The 21031-nt window shown below is 41.0% G+C and overlaps 1 protein-coding gene across 3 annotated transcripts in view; it reads left to right on the top strand.

The window, feature by feature from the left end:
• Window positions 1-20772, top strand: part of LOC128691812 (zinc finger protein 850-like) — a 69875-nt gene extending 49103 nt beyond the window's left edge. For all 3 annotated transcript variants that reach the window (XM_070101085.1, XM_070101087.1, XM_053780723.2), the window contains exon 2: window positions 18025-20772. In XM_070101085.1, coding sequence (XP_069957186.1) covers window positions 18656-20710 — 2055 coding nt within the window. In that variant the 5' untranslated portion in view covers window positions 18025-18655 and the 3' untranslated portion in view covers window positions 20711-20772. The remainder of the gene's footprint in view (window positions 1-18024) is intronic.
• The last annotated feature ends 259 nt before the right edge of the window (window positions 20773-21031 follow it).

Here is a 21031-nt window from a genome sequence, read left to right as displayed (position 1 = left end):
TACTTTTCATTGTGTTTTTTAATGCCTAGTTCTATTGCTAATTTAATATATGTCAGTGTAAATATGTTATCTAGCATTTATATGCATTTACAAGAAAAAAAAGGATGTTCCACTTTACTGCGGTTTCCACTTTACGGCGGTAGCCTGGAATCTAACCAGCCGTATAAGTGGGGCCCTACTGTATATATAGTTCATAAATGACTAATAAAATAGAAAAGTAAACATTTAAATAAACATTTAGGATCCCATTTATGTACCTTTATTGAAGACACTTGCTGACATGAATATAGGGAAGAGGAGAGAGGGAGGACTTATTGTTTGGAAGGGGAATCCCTGTCCATTAGGACTTCAGGTATCATAGCCCTCTCTGGGGTTACTTCCCTTCTTTGTCTTTTACTGCCTCTATGACCAGCTTGAGAGTCACTAGACCCCTGTCTCACAAAAAACTGTCCAGCGAGGTCTGTTTCTGACATCTCTTCAACATTTGCCTAAAATGGGATATGGTTTTGTCACAGAACATGTTGCAGAGATGGCTTGTTTCAGCTTGCTCAGGGTTATATTTCTCAGGAAATGCTTGCACCCTATTCCACATTGCACAAATCTCCTTAATCTCTGAAGAAGGCACCCCTTTCACTCCTTCTTCCTCCTCCTCTGAAGCAAGTTCCTCACTGTGGTCTGTTGCATTTCCAAATGAAGCTCTTGCAGCTCTTCAGTGGTTAGCTGTTCCATGTGGTATTTCAGGATTGTTTTTTGAAGCAGTTTGTGACAGAACCTACAAGGGGAAATAACCTACTTGACTTAGTTATGGCAAACAATGAATCCCTTGTTAATAATTTAGAAATTTCAGAGGAATTGGGTGCTAGCGACCACAAATCAATTACATTTAGCATTGAATGGAAGTACGATAGTAGCGATAACTCAGTAACAGTCCCAGATTTTTGCTTAGCAGATTACGATGGGCTTAGAGAACACTTATCATCTGTTGACTGGGGTAACGAAGAGAGCTATCAATATGACAGTTTTCTGAACACTATACGTGCTGCTCAAAGAGCGTTTATCCCATATAAAGAAATTAGATCAAATAGAAATGACCCAAAATGGATGAATAATAGGCTCAAATATCTACTAGGGCATAAGAAAGGAATTTATAGGCGTATCAAAAGAGGTGAGGGTCATCTTATGAATCAGTATATTGACATTAAGAGGGGCATTAAAAAGGGGATAAGTAAAGCTAAAAGGGACTATGAAATTAAAGTTGCTAGGGATTCTAAAACTAACCCAAAAAGTTTTTTCCAGGTCTACAGAACAAAAGTTAGAGATAAGATAGGTCCCCTTAAAAATAACTATGGGCACCTTACTGACAAAGAGAATGAAATGTGCTTGATTTTAAATAATTATTTTCTCTCAGTTTTTACACAGGAAGACACTAACAATATTCCAGTAATTAATTTTTACAGTGGGCTAGAAGAAGATAAATTATGTAACATCACAGTCACTAGTGAGATGGTTGTGAAGCAGAGAGACAGACTGAAGCAAAATACATGTAAGTCACCGGGTCCTGATGAGGTTTTTTCAAGGGTTCTTAAGGAATGCAAAATGGAACTCTGTGAACCATTAACTAATATTTTTAATTTATCTCTTCAAACAGGTGTAGTGTCTGATATGTGGAAGATGGCTAATGTAATTCCTATTTTTAAAACGGGACAAGTCGTTACCGTCAAATTACCGCCCAATAAGCCTGACCTCAATTGTAGGCAAATTACCAGAGTCAATTATAGCTGAGATTATAAGAAGCCATCTCAATAAGCATAGCTTGATTAATGATACTCAGCATGGATTCACAAGAGGCCGGTCTTGTCTAACTAATTTATTAACTTTCTTCAGTAAAGCTTTTGAGGCTGTTGACCACAATAAAGAATTTGATATTATTTACTTAGATTTTAGTAAGGTTTTTGATAGAGTTCCGCACCATAGACTGTTAAAGAAAGTGGCAGCTCATGGCATTAGGGGAAAAGTGCTCTCATGGATCGAGTCATGGCTCACTGACAGGAAGCAGAGAGTGTCCATAAATGGGGTTAAATCCGAGTGGGGATCTGCAACAAGTGGCGTTCCACATAAGAACATAAGAAAGGAGGAACACTGCAGGAGGCCTGCTGGCCCATACTAGGCAGGTCCTTTACAATTCATTCCACTAACAAAACATTTGCCCAACCCAATTTTCAATGCCACCCAAGAAATAACCTCTGATGTGAAAGTCCCACTCAAATTCAACCCCTCCCACTCATGTGCTTATCCAACCTAGATTTGAAACTACCCAAAGTCCCAGCCTCAATAACCCAACTAGGTAGACTGTTCCACTCATCAACTACCCTATTTCCAAACCAGTACTTTCCTATGTCCTTTCTAAATCTAAACTTATCTAATTTAAATCCATTACTGTGGGTTCTCTCTTGGAGAGACATCCTCAAGACCTTATTAATATTCCCTTTATTAATACCTATCTTCCACTTATACACTTCGATCAGGTCTCCCCTCATTCTTCGTCTAACAGGAATCAGTCTTGGGCCCGTTGTTGTTTATAATATATATCAATGATCTTAATGAGGGAATTACTAGTGATATGAGCAAATTCGCCGATGACACAAAGGTAGGTAGGATAATTGATTCAAACGTAGATGTTATGGAACTTCAGGAGGATTTAAACAAACTCTATTCTTGGTCAGAAAAGTGGCAGATGCAGTTCAATGTAGATAAATGCAAGGTTCTGAAGCTTGGGAGTGCCCATAACCCTAGTACTTATAAGTTAAATGATGTAGAACTTAGCCATACAGATTGCGAAAAGGACTTGGGGGTTATGGTGAGCAGCAACCTTAAACCAAGACAGCAATGCCTAAGCGTACGTAATAAGGCAAATAGATTACTGGGATTTATATCAAGAAGTGTAAGCAACAGAAGTCCAGAGGTTATACTGCAGCTTTATACATCATTAGTAAGGCCTCACCTAGATTATGCAGCTCAGTTCTGGTCTCCGTATTACAAAATGGACATAAATTCGTTAGAAAACATTCAGCGTAGGATGACTAAATTAATACATAGCATTATAAATCTTCCTTATGAAGAAAGATTGAAGACTCTTAAGTTACATTCACTTGTTAGACGAAGAATGAGGGGAGACCTGATCGAAGTGTATAAGTGGAAGATAGGTATTAATAAAGGGGATATTAATAAGGTCTTGAGGATGTCTCTCCAAGAGAGAACCCGCAGTAATGGATTTAAATTAGATAAGTTTAGATTTAGAAAGGACATAGGAAAGTATTGGTTTGGAAATAGGGTAGTTGATGAGTGGAACGGTCTGCCTAGTTGGGTTATTGAGGCTGGGACTTTGGGTAGTTTCAAATCTGGGTTGGATAGGTACATGAGTGGGAGGGGTTGGATTTGAGTGGGACTTTCGCATCAGAGCTTATTTCTTGGGTGGCATTGAAAATTGGGTTGGGCAAATGTTTTGTTAGTGGGATGAATTGTAGGGGACCTGCCTAGTGTGGGCCAACAGGCCTCCTGCAGTGTTCCTCCTTTCTTATGTTCTTATGTTCCATGTGGTCCTCCACCAACTCTTCCACATCCTTACCACTCACCACCAACCTCATGGGCTTGCCCAATGCCACAATACCTTCCACAACACGCAAAGGGTCGGCAGGGTAAGGGTCAGCCTCAAATCCTTCAAAATCCCTCTCTTGGACACATTGTGGCCAGTTTTCTCTAAGCAGAGTTCAAAGTCCTGGAAGTCACTCCCTCCCAAGCCTTACCTATAAGGCTTATGCAGTTGTAGATACAGTGGACCCCAGGATAACATAATTAATCCGTTCCAGAGAAAGTGACTTATCCCAAAACTGACTTACTCTGAAATAATTTTCCCCCACAAGAAATAATGGAAAACCAATTAATCCGTTCCACACACCCAAAAGTATTAAAATAGTTTTTTTACATGAAATACAGTAGACTGTCAGTTAACAAGGTAACTATGCTCCTGAAAATGCCGTGTAAGACAAAACAGTGTTAGACAGACTGAAGAACTTATGGGAAAAATAGGGTTACATTCCAGGGAGCCCACAAAAAGCCAAACAACTTTTTTTTAGACGTCCAGATCTTACAAAAATAAAAGGAATATGTAATTGCAATTCATTGTCGTGACGTGTTTTTTTACTGCAATGGAAATAATAGTATTTCTAACCTTAAATTGTGGGTGCTGGTGTTTGTGGATGATTGTGAAGAGAGTGGAGAGTTATGCCGTGGCCCTACTGGGCTGAGGTGGATGGTAGAGGTTCTGGTACTGAAGCCGATGGTTGTACTGGCATGTACATGATTTCTGTTCTATTTTACCCTGCAGTACATTATACAACTGATGGTAAGGCATCAGCTGCACTAGACACAGTTTCAGGGTCCTTTTCAGTGAAAAAGTCTAAATTTAAGTCATTCAGTAAGTCAAGTTAAGCCAGATAATAAAACAGCCAAGTCAGTCAGTCAATTCAGTCAAGTCAATCAGGTCAGTAAATCAGTCAAAACAGTCTGTCAAGTTGGTAAATCAGTCAGGTCAGTAAATAAGTCAAGTCATTCAGTCAGTAAGTCAGTCAAATCAGTCATTCAACTCAGTCAGTCAAGTCAGTCAGTAGGTCAGTCAGTCAAGTTAGCCAGTCAGCTAATTCCTTGACTTGATTGCTTAACCCTTTCAGAGTTGGTGCCATACTAGTACGGCTTGCACACCAGGGTTGGTGCCATACTAGTACGGCTTGCACACCAGGGTTGGTGCCATACTAGTACGGCTTGCACACCAGGGTTGCTGCTGTACTAGTACGCATAAAGTCTAGCGCCTTCAAATCTAGCGAGAGAAAGCTGGTAGGCCTACATATGAAAGAATGGGTCTGTGTGGTCAGTGTGCACAGTATAAAAAAAATCCTGCAGCACACAGTGCATAATGAGAAAAAAACTCTGACAGCGATTGATAAACAAGGGTGGAGGTCGACCGTTCGTCATTGTAGGAGTGCCAGCAGTCACCGATTTCTTCAACACGCAAGTTATACTTTTGTATCAATCAAATCACATATTACTCGGGTAGATAATTTCCAGTAGATCCTTCATGTGTTAGCTCAAATCACCGACCAGTATGTTTTAAATAAGTGACCCACTGATCAGATCAGATCGACTGATCCGAACCCTTGACTGGTCCGAACCCTTGACTGGTCCGAACCCTTGATGGTCCGAACCCTTGACTGGTTTCAAACGGTTTCGTTGGACAATAAAGCAGACTGTAAACGGATGGGGTTGTAGGCGCCCTTATAAACACAAACATTAAAAATCAGGAACGTGACGGTAAGCTGTCCAATATACAAAAACAGTTAGAAACAGAAATACAAATAGCTAGAGCTTCATTTAAGGTTATTAATAGAATATTCAAGAGGTTGCTAGTAGAATTGCATTAAATCAACCATTCAAATCATTATGAAGCTGTGTGTAGTCTGTGGTCAGTCAAACAAACGGGCTTCCACATGGATAAATTGTCATTTTTGTGGAAATTGGTGTCACGCCCCTTGTGCAGATATCCAAGAACTAGCTACAAGCAGTATTAAAACAGAGAAGTGTTTTTGGGTATGCCCAAATGAGGAAAATCTGTGGACTAAAATCACAAGGGTATTAAAAGAGGACAACATCAAAGCTGCTTTCATAGAAAACCTGGAAGCTTTCTACAACAGATGGGAACATAAAAAGTCTGGGCTGAATGGTACTTCCCTTGATACTGGCCATGTAGTCACAAACTGTAAGGCTGGAGGTGATGTCCTGGTAGTCAGTAAATGTGGGGCTGATAGTGCTGTCCTGGGAGACAGTAATGGTGAAGCTGGAGGTGCTGTCCTGGGAGACAGTAATGGTGAAGCTGGAGGTGCTGTCCTGGGAGACAGAAATGGTGAAGCTGGAGATGCTGTCCTGGGAGACAGTAATGGTGAAGCTGGAGATTTTGTCCAGGTAGTCAGGAATTATACGCAGGAAGGAATACATATAAATGACCTTATAGGGGACAGGAGCCATAGTAGGGAAACAAGTGTAGTCAAAGATAAGATAAAACCAATATTGCAAACTAGAAATACTGCAGGAAATAGCAAACAAGAGGACTCCAATAGCAATAGTGAGGATAAATTACCAAAAACAACTGGTGGGAGCTCCATTGTTGGTGCTAGGGAGGATAGAAGTAAGACAGGGAAACATGCACCAACAGGGAATACAGTCTGATAGGTAGGACACATATGCAACAGTTAGGTATCTTTATTATGAAACGTTTCGCCTACACAGTAGGCTTCTTCAGTCAAGTACAGAAAAGTTGATAGAAGCAGAAGATACTTGAAGACGATGTAATCAGTCCATCACCCTTAAAGTTTTGAGGTGGTCAGTCCCTCAGTCTCGAGAAGAGCATTGTTCCATAGTATGAAACAATATGGAGAAGAAGTGACAGGATGGAGCTTTTTATAGTGCCAAGAGGTGAGACGTAGGCCACTAGGAGAGGTAAGAACTCAGATGTTGAGAGGTCAGGTCCCTCTCAAATCCAACCCCTCTCAGAGGGACCTGACCTCTCAACATCTGAGTTCTTACCTCTCCTAGTGGCCTACGTCTCACCTCTTGGCACTATAAAAAGCTCCATCCTGTCACTTCTTCTCCATATTGTTTCATACTATGGAACAATGCTCTTCTCGAGACTGAGGGACTGACCACCTCAAAACTTTAAGGGTGATGGACTGATTACATCGTCTTCAAGTATCTTCTGCTTCTATCAACTTTTCTGTACTTGACTGAAGAAGCCTACTGTGTAGGCGAAACGTTTCATAATAAAGATACCTAACTGTTGCATATGTGTCCTACCTATCAACCTGTCGGTATTTTATACCATTTTAATGTTCAGGGAATACAGTCACAGAAACCCAAGGCAAGTGGAAACCAAGCCTGTGCACATACTATGCACTTGGTATCTGCTGGCATGGGAAATCTGGAAAAACAGATGGGACGTGCAACTATGACCACCCTAGAAAATGCCATGCACATATGACAACAGGAAAATGCAAACTCCCTTCCTGTCAGCTTTTTCACCCTGAACTGTGTACCTCTTCAGTACAGGAAAGACTGTGCTATAACTTAAATTGCCAGGCATACCATCTAAAGGGGACAAAAAGATACAAAACATCCAGGCCATCGGAAAACCTGGGTAGCCACAGCCACTCAAGAGGGAGAGGTTTTTTAGTGCCAGGAAGAAAAAAAAACTGGCAGGAAATGGCAGAAATCGTACACCAAATCCAGTCATTCCTGGAGTGGAACCACAGTCGATGGCCTCCACTCCAAACCAACAGATACAGATACTAATGCCGGAAAAAAAATCCCCCCCCCAGTACCAACAATACCACCAGTCCGATAACATTCTTCTTTGCAAATATACAGGGTCTAAAGCCAGCAACAAACAACAAAATACCTTTCATCCGTGGACTGCTTGCAGAGGCAAAGGCAATGTTCACGGCTTTCACTGAGACCCACATAAAGGATCACTTGGACAACGAAATATGGATCCCAGGTTACAACCTATACAGATGTGACAGAGTGAACAGGCAAAAGGGGGGGGGTTGGCCTGTACATTGCAGAGTCACTTGTTTGCACAGAACTGCTTAATGCCTCAAATGATGTAGTGGAAGTTTTAGCAGTAAAGGTCGAGAACCAAAACCTAGTCATTGTGGTAGTCTACAAGCCTCCGGATGCAACATCCCAGCAATTCCAGGAACAGCTGTTAAAAATTGACCACTGTCTGGGGGATTTCAACTTAAGGCACCTAAAATGGAGGAATATAGCAAATAATATTGTTGCAGTAATAACACCAGGAGGCAGCTCTGATGAAAACTCACACTCACACGAGCTTTTAAATCTCTGCACAAAATTCAATTTAAACCAGCAAATAATAGAGCCTACTAGACTGGAGAATACACTAGACCTCATCTTCACTAACAATGATGATCTGATAAGAAATGTCACCATATCAAAAACAATATACTCAGATCACAACATAATTGAGGTTCAGACATGTATGCGTGGAGCCCCAGACCGACAAAATGAGACTAGTCACGAGGGAGCATTCACCAAATTCAACTTCAATAACAAAAACATAAAGTGGGACCAAGTAAACCAAGTCCTAACCGATATAAGCTGGGAAGATATACTAAGCAACACAGTCCCCAACTTATGCCTAGAACAGATTAACTCGGTGGTACTCGATGTATGCACAAGGCTTATTCCTCTAAGAAAAAGGAGGAGTAGATGTAAAATAGAAAGAGACAGGCGCTCCCTTTACAGGCGACGGAAAAGAATAACAGAGCGGCTAAAAGAGGTCAATATATCTGAAATGCGTAGGGAGACACTGGTCAGAGAAATAGCAAGCATCGAACTTAATCTAAAAGAATCCTTTAGGAGTCAGGAATCCCGGGAAGAACTAAAAGCCATAAATGAAATCGAAAGAAACCCAAAGTATTTCTTCTCCTATGCCAAATCAAAATCGAGAACAACGTCCAGTATTGGGCCCCTACTTAAACAAGATGGGTCCTACACAGATGACAGCAAGGAAATGAGTGAGCTACTCAAGTCCCAATATGACTCAGTTTTTAGCAAGCCGCTAACCAGACTGAGAGTCGAAGATCAAAATGAATTTTTTATGAGAGCCACAAAATTTGATTAACACAAGCCTATCCGATGTTATCCTGACGCCAAATGACTTCGAACAGGCGATAAATGACATGCCCATGCACTCTGCCCCAGGGCCAGACTCATGGAACTCTGTATTCATCAAGAACTGCAAGAAGCCCCTATCACGAGCCTTTTCCGTCCTATGGAGAGGGAGCATGGACACGGGGGTCGTCCCTCAGTTACTAAAAACAACAGACATAGCCCCACTCCACAAAGGGGGCAGTAAAGCAACAGCAAAGAACTACAGACCAATAGCACTAACATCCCATATCATAAAAATCTTTGAAAGGGTCCTAAGAAGCAAGATCACCACCCATCTAGAAACCCATCAGTTACACAACCCAGGGCAACATGGGTTTAGAACAGGTCGCTCCTGTCTGTCTCAACTATTGGATCACTACGACAAGGTCCTAAATGCACTACAAGACAAAAAGAATGCAGATGTAATATATACAGACTTTGCAAAAGCCTTCGACAAGTGTGACCATGGCGTAATAGCGCACAAAATGCGTGCTAAAGGAATAACAGGAAAAGTCGGTCGATGGATCTATAACTTCCTCACTAACAGAACACAGAGAGTAGTCGTCAACAGAGTAAAGTCCGAGGCAGCTACGGTGAAAAGCTCTGTTCCACAAGGCACAGTACTCGCTCCCATCTTGTTCCTCATCCTCATATCCGACATAGACAAGGATGTCAGCCACAGCACCGTGGCCCGGTGGCCTGGTGGCTAAAGCTCCCGCTTCACACACGGAGGGCCCGGGTTCGATTCCCGGCGGGTGGAAACATTTCGACACGTTTCCTTACACCTGTTGTCCTGTTCACCTAGCAGCAAATAGGTACCTGGGTGTTAGTCGACTGGTGTGGGTCGCATCCTGGGGGACAAGATTAAGGACCCCAATGGAAATAAGTTAGACAGTCCTCGATGACGCACTGACTTTCTTGGGTTATCCTGGGTGGCTAATCCTCCGGGGTTAAAAATCCGAACGAAATCTTATCTTATCTTATCTTATCTTATCTTCCTTTGCAGATGACACCCGAATCTGCATGACAGTGTCTTCCATTGCAGACACTGCAAGGCTCCAGGCGGACATCAACCAAATCTTTCAGTGGGCTGCAGAAAACAATATGAAGTTCAACGATGAGAAATTTCAATTACTCAGATATGGTAAACATGAGGAAATTAAATCTTCATCAGAGTACAAAACAAATTCTGGCCACAAAATAGAGCGAAACACCAACGTCAAAGACCTGGGAGTGATTATGTCGGAGGATCTCACCTTCAAGGACCATAACATTGTATCAATCGCATCTGCTAGAAAAATGACAGGATGGATAATGAGAACCTTCAAAACTAGGGAGGCCAAGCCCATGATGACACTCTTCAGGTCACTTGTTCTATCTAGGCTGGAATATTGCTGCACACTAACAGCACCTTTCAAGGCAGGTGAAATTGCCGACCTAGAAAATGTACAGAGAACTTTCATGGCGCGCATAACGGAGATAAAACACCTCAATTACTGGGAGCGCTTGAGGTTCCTAAACCTGTATTCCCTGGAACGCAGGAGGGAGAGATACATGATTATATACACCTGGAAAATCCTAGAGGGACTAGTACCGAACTTGCACACGAAAATCACTCACTACGAAAGCAAAATACTTGGCAGACGATGCAACATCCCCTCAATGAAAAGCAGGGGTGTCACTAGCACGTTAAGAGACCATACAATAAGTGTCAGGGGCCCGAGACTGTTCAACTGCCTCCCAGCACACATAAGGGGGATTACCAACAGACCCCTGGCAGTCTTCAAGCTGGCACTGGACAAGCACCTAAAGTCAGTTCCTGATCAGCCAGGCTGTGGCTCGTACGTTGATTTACGTGCAGCCAGCAGCAACAGCCTGGTTGATCAGGTGTTGATCCACCAGGAGGCCTGGTCACAGACCGGGCCGCGGGGGCGTTGACCCCCAAAACTCTCTATAGGTAAACTCCAGGTGTTTTTGGTTTAAAACAGCGACTTTGCAGTGTATTTTCGTATGGTATTTATGGTTCTATTCTATCTTTCCTGGTCTCATTTTATAGAATGGAAGACATATTATGAGAATTGAGATGATTTTGATTGGTTTCATGATGAAAAATACCTTGAAATTGAGCTCAAAGTAGCAGAAATGTTCGATTTTTGCCAAAGTTCAAAAGTAAACAAATCATGCAATGTGTCCAATACACGTCAACTGGTGAGTTTAATATTCTTTCACAAGTACACTGATATTATTTATGCCATTTCTACACTAATGCAGTAGTCTGCATAACAGTAAATCTTTTATTTTTTGTGAGAATAAAAATTCAAAGTGGAAAGCAAAAGAAATATAACAGAGGCCTGGGGATGTGACTAATGAACAGAGGAAATGTTATTTTAGTGTCAGGAATGTCTGTCTTGTTTATTATTGACCCTATTTTGAAATTGGCATATTTTGAAATTTGTGTGAAATTTTCAAAATTGCCAATTTCTGACCACTTACTGGATAGTTGAAATCGGAAAATTGGTAGTTTCTTGTACTCATTCAATAGAATAAATGGTGTTCTAGCAAAATTGGTATGATTATTGTTGACTGGTACATTGGAATTGGTCGAAAATAAGGCTCAAAGTTTGCGAAATCGCCAATGCGTAAACATCATTGAGACTGCTAAATTTGTGAGAGCATAATTTCGTAAGTTTTCCATCAAATTTCATACTTTTGGTGTCATTTTTTATCAGGAAAAGATTCTCTATCATTCCATAAGAAAAAATAATTCCTTTTTTTTTTTATCGAAAAATTTCTGACCCTGAGAACAAGATTAGGAGATGGCTTGCCTACCCTGAAAGGGTTAAACCTTTTCTTGTCACTTGTGGAAACACTTGTATGCTTATTAGTTGCCATGATTGCTTGGCAGATTTAACAAATAGCAATGAAAATAAGAAAATATATATGTAAATAAACACAGCGAGCTTCCCGTGTATTGTCCTACACGTGTATGAACCAAACTGAAGGCTGGGCACATGGTGTGGGTGGCTGAGACCTACCACCATCTGCTGCCATCCTCAGCCACCCACACCACCCTCCCAGCCTTCATACATATGTTGGACAATGCTCAAGAAGCTAGCTGTGTTTATTTACATATGCATTTTCTTATTTTCATTGCCATTTGTTAAATTTGCCAAGCAATCCTGGCACCCAGTAAGCATACAAGTGTTCCTGCAAGTGATAAGAAAAGGTTTAAGCATTCAAGTCTAGGAATTCGAGATATTAGATAAGCTGAAGAGAGGCCTTAATGACTCATCAGTTTGTACAATTAAAAACAACATACAGTTAAAAATAATAGCTGACTGGCTTACTGACTGACTTGACTGATTCACTAACGGACTTGACTCAATGCTATAACCCACAGACCATCCCGCCCAGCGAACTCAAAATTTTTTCCCCTGCCACAACTGTGTTAAACTAATTTTACGAAGTGTTGAACAAAAACATGCTGCAATTCTTCAATTGTGCTATAATCAAAACGTGAAAGACAAAACCATGTTAAACAATGGTCTACTGTATACATTTCCCTACACAGAAAACAATGAGACATGCTGATTGAAACATTACTAAAATGACACTTACCTTCATTGAAGACTTATTGATGATTGATAAGATGGGAGGAGGGGAGAGGATGGAGGTGTACTATTGTTTGGATGGGAAATCCCCTTCCATAAAGACTTCAGGTACCAAGTCCTTTACTGGGGTTACTTCTCTTCTTTGTTTTTTAATTGCACTAGGACAATCTTGAGAGTCACTAGACCCCAGTTGCACAAAATATCTGTCCAGAGAGCTCTGTTTTGGCATGTCTTTAAGATTTCCCTAAAATTGGACACAGCATTGTCACTGTAGATGTTGCCAGCATGGCCTGCAACAGCTCTGTCAGAGTAATGTTCATCCATAAATACTTGCACCTTTGTCCACATTGTACAAATGTCCTTAATCATTTAAGAAGGCAACTTCTTCCATCTCTCTTCTTTCTCTGAAGCAAATTCCTGAGCTGTGATCTGTTGGTGTTACACATGAAGGCCTTGCAGCTCTGTAGTGGTTAGCTCTTCGTTGTGGTCCTCCCAAATGCCACAATACTTTCCACAATTGGCATAGACTCCTCAGGGTCTGCCCCAAACCATTCAAAATCCCTCTCTTGTACACATTCTGACTACAATTTTTTCCAGAGTTCAAGGTCCTGGAAGTCACTTCCTCCTCAGCCTTACCTATAAGGTTTATGCAACTGAGGATACTGAAGTGATCTTTCCAGAACTCTGTTAGGGTCAATTCAGTGTCTGAGGTCACTTCAAAGCACTCTCGAAACACTGCTTTGGTGTACAGTTTTTTGAAATTTGATATGCCCTGCTGGTCCATGGGCTGGAGGAGAGGAGTGGTATTAGGAGGCAAAAACTTCACTTTGATGAAATGAAACTGGCACCATTCACTCTTCCAAGTGTGGAGGATGAACAGGAGCATTGTCCATTACCAGGAGGCACTTGAGTTCCAATTTATTTTCCAGGGGGTATTTTTTCACACTGGCCAAACACATCATGGAACTAATCAAGGAAAATGTCCCTCTTGACCCTTGCCTTACTGTTTACCCTCCACATCACACACAGTTTACTCTTGACACTGTTTTTCTTGAACACTCTGGGATTTTCAGACTGATACACAAGTAAAGGCTTCACTTTCAAATCTCCATTAGCATTACTACAAAACATGAGTTAGCCTGTCTTTCATAGGCTTGTGTCCTGGGAGTGCCTTTTCCTCCTGAGAAATGTAGGTCCTCTTTGGTATTTTCTTTCAAAGGAGGCCTGTTTCGTCACAACTGAAAACTTGTTGGGGTTTTAATTTTTCAGTCTCTATGTACCCCTTGAAGTCCTGAACGTAGTTCTCAGCCACTTTTTTGTCAGAACTGGCAGCGTCACCATGCCTTATCACACTGTGTATGCCACTATGATTCTTAAATCTCTTAAACCAGCCTTTGCTGACCTTAAATTCACCAGTATCAGTACTAGTTCCAAGCATTTGCTTTTTCACATGTAAATGACTGCATAACATTCTCTCCTGATAATTGTTTCTCATTGATTCACACCAACAACAAAGTCTCCACATCTTTGAGTATTTGCGATCTTTGTTTTGTAAGCATATTTGCACCTTTTGCAACAACAGCTTCCTTGATTGCATTTTTGTTGGTCAAGATAGTAGCAATGGTTGTATGGGGTTTGTTATACACCCAGGCCAGCTGAGAGACACGCACTCCACTTTCGTATTTTGTGATGGTCTCTTTCTTGAATTCTGTAGTGTTTCTCACCCTCTTTACCAAAGGGCTGGCACTAGAAGCTTTTTATGGGCCCATGGTGACTCATTTAGCAGTTACAAGCACTAAAAACAATGGAATAATACAAAATGTATCGCATGAATGCGTGGGATCGTCCTCAGTGGCTGGTAAACAATGGTACACTGGCTATGCATGAAGTGTCTGGGCCACTCAGGCCATGCGGACAGGTTTGGGACGAGTGACTTACACCGAGTTCAGTGTTGTTCACTGAGCCAATATTTTGATGCAAAAACATTACTTATTCCAATTATTACTTATTCCAATGATATCTTAATCCGGGGTCTACTGTACTGAAGTGATTCCTCCAGACCTCTCTTAGGGTCAATTCAGTGTCCGAGGTCACTTCGAAGCACCTTTGAAACGCTGCTTTGGTGTAGAGTTTCTTGAAGTTACAAATGACCTGCTGGTCCTTGGGCTGGAGGAGAGAGGTGGTGTTAGGAGGCAAGAGCTTCACTGTTATAAAAATGAAGTCCCTAGATAATAGGTCTACCAAGTTTGGAGGATGACCAGGAGCATTGCCCAGTAACAGTCAGCACTTGAGTGGCAATTTATTTTCCAGGAGGTATTTTTTCACACTAGGGCCAAACACTTCAGAGGAGGGGGTAGGGAAGGGTAGAGGGAAGGGAAGGGAGGGAGTACGGAGGGGGGAGGACGGCAACTCCATTCATAAAATCAGTCACACACACACATACACACACACACACACACACACACACACACACACACACACACACACACACACACACACACACACACACACACACACACACACACACACACACACACACACACACACACACACACACACACACACACACAGTGCACACAACCGAGGAAGAAGTGAAGAGGCTTCTGAGCGAGCTAGATACCTCAAAGGCAATGGGGCCAGATAACATCTCCCCATGGGTATTGAGAGAGGGAGCAGAGGCGCTATGTGTACCCCTAACAACAATATTCAATACATCTATCGAAACAGGGAGATTGCCTGAGGCATGGAAGACAGCAAATGTAGTCCCAATCTTTAAAAAAGGAGACAGACATGAAGCATTAAACTACAGACCAGTGTCACTGACATGTATAGTATGCAAAATCATGGAGATTATCAGGAGAAGAGTGGTGGAACACCTAGAAAGGAATGATCTCATCAACAGCAGCCAACATGGTTTCAGGGACGGGAAATCCTGTGTCACAAACCTACTGGAGTTCTATGACATGGTGACAGCAGTAAGACAAGAGAGAGAGGGGTGGGTGGATTGCATTTTCTTGGACTGCAAGAAGGCGTTTGACACAGTTCCACACAAGAGATTGGTGCAAAAACTGGAGGACCAAGCAGGGATAACAGGGAAGGCACTACAATGGATCAGGGAATACTTGTCAGGAAGACAGCAGCGAGTCATGGTACGTGGCGAGGTGTCAGAGTGGGCACCTGTGACCAGCGGGGTCCCACAGGGGTCAGTCCTAGGACCAGTGCTGTTTCTGGTATTTGTGAACGACATGACGGAAGGAATAGACTCTGAGGTGTCCCTGTTTGCAGATGACGTGAAGTTGATGAGAAGAATACACTCGATCGAAGACCAGGCAGAACTACAAAGGGATCTGGACAGGCTGCAGACCTGGTCCAGCAATTGGCTCCTGGAGTTCAATTCCACCAAGTGCAAAGTCATGAAGATTGGGGAAGGGCAAAGAAGGCCGCAGACGGAGTACAGTCTAGGGGGTCAGAGACTACAAACCTCACTCAAGGAAAAAGATCTTGGGGTGAGTATAACACCAGGCACATCTCCTGAAGCGCACATCAACCAAATAACTGCTGCAGCATATGGGCGCCTAGCAAACCTCAGAACAGCATTCTGACATCTTAATAAGGAATCATTCAGTACCCTGTACACCGTGTATGTTAGGCCCATATTGGAGTATGCGGCACCAGTTTGGAACCCACACCTAGCCAAGCACGTGAAGAAACTAGAGAAAGTGCAAAGGTTTGCAACAAGACTAGTCCCAGAGCTAAGAGGTATGTCCTACGAGGAGAGGTTAAGGGAAATCAACCTGACGACACTGGAGGACAGGAGAGATAGGGGGGACATGATAACGACATACAAAATACTGAGAGGAATTGACAAGGTGGACAAAGACAGGATGTTCCAGAGATTGGACACAGTAACAAGGGGACACAGTTGGAAGCTGAAGACACAGATGAATCACAGGGATGTTAGGAAGTATTTCTTCAGCCACAGAGTAGTCAGTAAGTGGAATAGTTTGGGAAGCGATGTAGTGGAGGCAGGATCCATACATAGCTTTAAGCAGAGGTATGATAAAGCTCACGGCTCAGGGAGAGTGACCTAGTAGCGATCAGTGAAGAGGCGGGGCCAGGAGCTCGGACTCGACCCCCGCAACCTCAACTAGGTGAGTACAACTAGGTGAGTACATGCCCCCACCACCTCCCCCGTCCATCCCCCATCCCACTCTTTGAAAATTTGCCTCGTGACCCATGCCTTATAATTAGCTGTCCACAACACACACAATTTACTCTTGATGACATTGCTTTTCTTGAACACTCTGGGATTTTCTGAGTGATACACCAGTAAAGGCTTTACTTTAAAATCCCCACTAGCATTAGCACAGAACAAAAGAGTTAGCCTGTCTTTCATAGGCTTATGTCCTGGCAATGCCTTTTCCTCCTGCATGATGTAGGTCCTCTTTGGCATTTTCTTCCAAAACAGGCCTGTTTCTTCACAACTGAACATTTATTGGGGTTTAAAATTTTCAGTCTCTACGTACCCCTTAAATTCATGAACGAATTTTTCAGCTGCACATTTATCTGAACTTGCAGCCTCACTATGCCTTACCACACTGTGTATGTCAATATGCTTCTTTAATCTCGCAAACAAGCTTCTGCTGGCCTTAAATTCACTAGCATCAGCACTGGTTTCAGACATTTTCTTCACAAGATCGGCATGCAACTGCCTTGCCTTTTCACAAATGATCAACTCCAATACACTATCAGCCACTTTCTGTTTATTGATTGATCCACACTAGCAACAACTTCTCAGCCTCTTCGATTGTTTGTGATCTGTTTTTTATTAATATGTCAACACCTTCTGCAACATGAACTTCCTTGATTTCTTTTCTCTTTGTCAGGATAGAAGTGACTGTTGATTTGTTTTTGCCATACAACTGGGCAAGCTCCACCACACACACACCACTCTCATGTTTCTTTTTTCACATCTATGGTGTTTCTCACTTTCTTTGCCAAAGGGCTTCCACTAGGAAGTTTCTTTGGGCCCATTGTTACTTGTGTAGCAGTCACACTCAAACAACAAGCACAAAACACAATGAATTATATTGTAAAATGTTTGGATGAGCACTCAAGGATAAACAAAGGCTCACTGACTCATGATGCCGGTGCGAGTAGGTGCACAGGCACAGACAGGCAGACAGGTCTGGTACGCGAGCTGAAACACAGAGCACAGTGTGAAACTTAGACCAAAATTTAGCTGAAAAAAAGGTCTAGACTTGAAACCTCCGATACTCGGGGCGGCCGAAACTTGAGGGTCCACTTTACTTCCATTATCCTCTTCCAAGTGCTGCTGTACTTCTGTCTTGTACTCTGGGGTGCATAAATTTGTACAAATATGTAGTCTTGGAGACTTTAAAAGCTAGTGTACTGAATGGCTGTAAGAAGGAGATTGAGATGCTTGATGCTAAGACGCTGCACTGCTCGTTTCTGTGACCCAAGTTATCAAATGACATAAAATACTGACTTGTCAGAGAGCCCATCATAACTCCGGGTTGTTGGTAAACGAGTACATTGGTAAGTGAGGAGAGGCTGTATGTTATGTTGATAATGATAGAATAGTGTACTATTCTGACTCATGTTTCTATTGCAGAAGTATTTTGTGGAAGACCACTACCAAGTTGTATCTTCCAAGTACATCAAGAAACATCTGTTTTGTTTAACAACCACTACAGCAGAAGAATTTTCTGGAACACTACCAGGTTGTACCTGAATGAACACCATACCATAAATATTGCAAGAACACCAACACTTGTGATTCTGATGAATTTTTAACTGGCCTTCAGTATTGCAAGAAGAGCATCACTTGTGATTCTGATTTTTTTTAATTGGCCTTGCATTATTAATAATAAAAAAATTTCATAAATAGAATTCTCTCTGAAAATTTCAAGGCAGTTCAAAGAAAAATAAAAGTTAGTAATGCTGTAGTTAACAATTTTCAGAAAATGCATGTTTAAACTTAAGAAAAAATGTTCTTCAGTGTATCTGCAGAATTCTAATACTTATGTTAGTCATTTTACAAACGAACAAAAATTATTGCAGTTCTTTAAGTTAAAAAATAAACTTAATTAGAGAAATAGTTTTGTAGCCTGGTAATATATTCATGTGGAAAACTGTGTCTTCAGTGTCCAAAATAGTTTAACAAAAAGTAAATCTTGAAAAATACATAAGAGTACATAAGAAAGATTAATGATACCACTGTTGAATAACTAAAATATTTTAAAATGAAATACCTTCTCTTGAAAATTATGAAACATAAAGGAAATAAACCATATCAGTGTTCAGAATGTCTGAAATGTTTTAGTATAAAAAGCCATCTTGTAACACATATGCGAGTACATACAGGAGAAAAACCATTTCGGTGTTCAGAGTGTCTGAAATGTTTTAGTGTAAAAAGCCATCTTGTAACACATATGCGAGTACATACAGGAGAAAAACCATTTCGGTGTTCAGAGTGTCTGAAATGTTTTAGTGTAAAAAGCAGTCTTGTAACACACATGCGAGTACATACAGGAGAAAAACCATTTCAGTGTTCAGAGTGTCTGAAATGTTTTAGTGTAAAAAGCCATCTTGTAACACATAAACGAGTACATACAGGAGAAAAACCATTTCAGTGTTCAGAGTGTCTGAAATGTTTTAGTGTAAAAGGCAGTCTTGTGAGACATTTACAAGTACACACAGGAGATAAACCATTTCAGTGTTCAGAGTGTCTGAAATGTTTTACTGAAAAAGGTAGTCTTATGAAACATAAACGAGTACATTCAGGAGATAAACCATTTCAATGTTCAGAGTGTCTGAAATGTTTTAGTGTAAAAGGCAGTCTTGTGAGACATTTACAAGTACACTCAGGAGAGAAACCATTTCAATGTTCAGAGTGTCTGAAATGTTTTAGTATAAAAGGCAGTCTTGTGAGACATTTACAAGTACACTCAGGAGAGAAACCATTTCAATGTTCAGAGTGTCTGAAATGTTTTAGTGTAAAAAGCCATCTTATAACACATATGCGGGTACATACAGGAGAAAAACCATTTCAGTGTTCAGAGTGTCTGAAATGTTTTACTGAAAAAGGTAGTCTTATGAAACATAAACGAATACATTCGGGAGATAAACCATTTCAATGTTCAGAGTGTCTGAAATGTTTTAGTGTAAAAAGCCATCTTATAACACATATGCGAGTACATACAGGAGAAAAACCATTTCAGTGTTCAGAGTGTCTGAAATGTTTTACTGAAAAAGGTAGTCTTATGAAACATAAACGAGTACATTCAGGAGATAAACCATTTCAATGTTCAGAGTGTCTGAAATGTTTTACTGAAAAAGGTAGTCTTATGAAACATAAACGATTACATTTAGGAGATAAACCATTTCAATGTTCAGAGTGTCTGAAATGTTTTAGTCAAAAGGGCAATCTTTTGACTCATATGCAAATACATACAGGAGATAAACCATTTCAATGTTCAGAGTGTCTGAAATGTTTTAGTCAAAAGGGCAGTCTCTTGAATCATATGCAAATACATACAGGAGATAAACCATTTCAATGTACACAGTGTCTGAAATGTTTTACTGTAAAAGGCAGTCTTGTGAGACATATGCAAATACATGCAGGAGATAAACCATTTCAATGTGCAGAGTGTCTGAAACGTTTTACTTTAAAAGGCAGTCTTGTGAGACATATGCGAAAACATACAGGAGATAAATCATTTCAGTGTTCAGAGTGTCTGAAATGTTTTAGTGTAAAATGCAGTCTTGTTCAGCATATGCATGTACACACAGGAGATAAACCATTTCAGTGTTCAGAGTGTCTGAAATGTTTTAGTGGAAAAGGTAGTCTTGTGAAACGTAAACGAGTACATTCAGTAGATAAATCATTTCAATGTTCAGTGTGTCTGAAATGCTTTAGTCAAAAGGGCAATCTTTTGAATCATATGCAAATACATACAGGAGATAAACCATTTCAGTGTGCAGAGTGTCTGAAATGTTTCAGTCAAAAATTCAGTCTTGTGAAACATATGGTAATACACACAGGAGATAAAAAATTTCAGTGTTCAGAGTGTCTGAAGTGTTTTAATAGAAAAGGTAATCTTATGTCATATATGCAAAAACATACAGGACATAAACCATTTCAGTGTTCAGAGTGTCCGAGATGTTTTACTGAAAAAGGCAGTCTTGTGAGACATATGCAGCTACACACAGGAAAAAAACCATTTCAGTGTTCAGAGTGTCTGAGATGTTTTGCTGTAAAATGCTATCTTGTGAAACACATGCGAGTACATACATGAGATAAAACATGTTAGTGTTTAATGTTTCAGGATTATTTCAGTTATAAACATAAGAATATATATACTTTTTTTTTATTAACTCATTGGCCATTTCCCTCCAAGGAAGGGTGGCCCATAAAAGTAAAACATTCATCATCATTCACTCCATCACTGTCTTGCCAGAGGTGTGCTTACACTAGAGTTATAAAACTGCAGCATTAACACCCCTCCTTCAGAGTTTATATGCTGTACTTCCCATCTCCAGAACGCAAGTCCGGCCTACCGGTTTCTCAGAATCCATTCATAAATGTTACCTTCCTCACAGTCGAACAGCACATCAAG

Source organism: Cherax quadricarinatus, chromosome 75 (genome assembly GCF_038502225.1).
Source record: "Cherax quadricarinatus isolate ZL_2023a chromosome 75, ASM3850222v1, whole genome shotgun sequence".
Taxonomy (NCBI): Eukaryota; Metazoa; Arthropoda; class Malacostraca; order Decapoda; family Parastacidae; genus Cherax; species Cherax quadricarinatus.
Note: the sequence above shows the minus strand (reverse complement) of the source record. Positions and strands in the feature narration are given on the sequence as shown.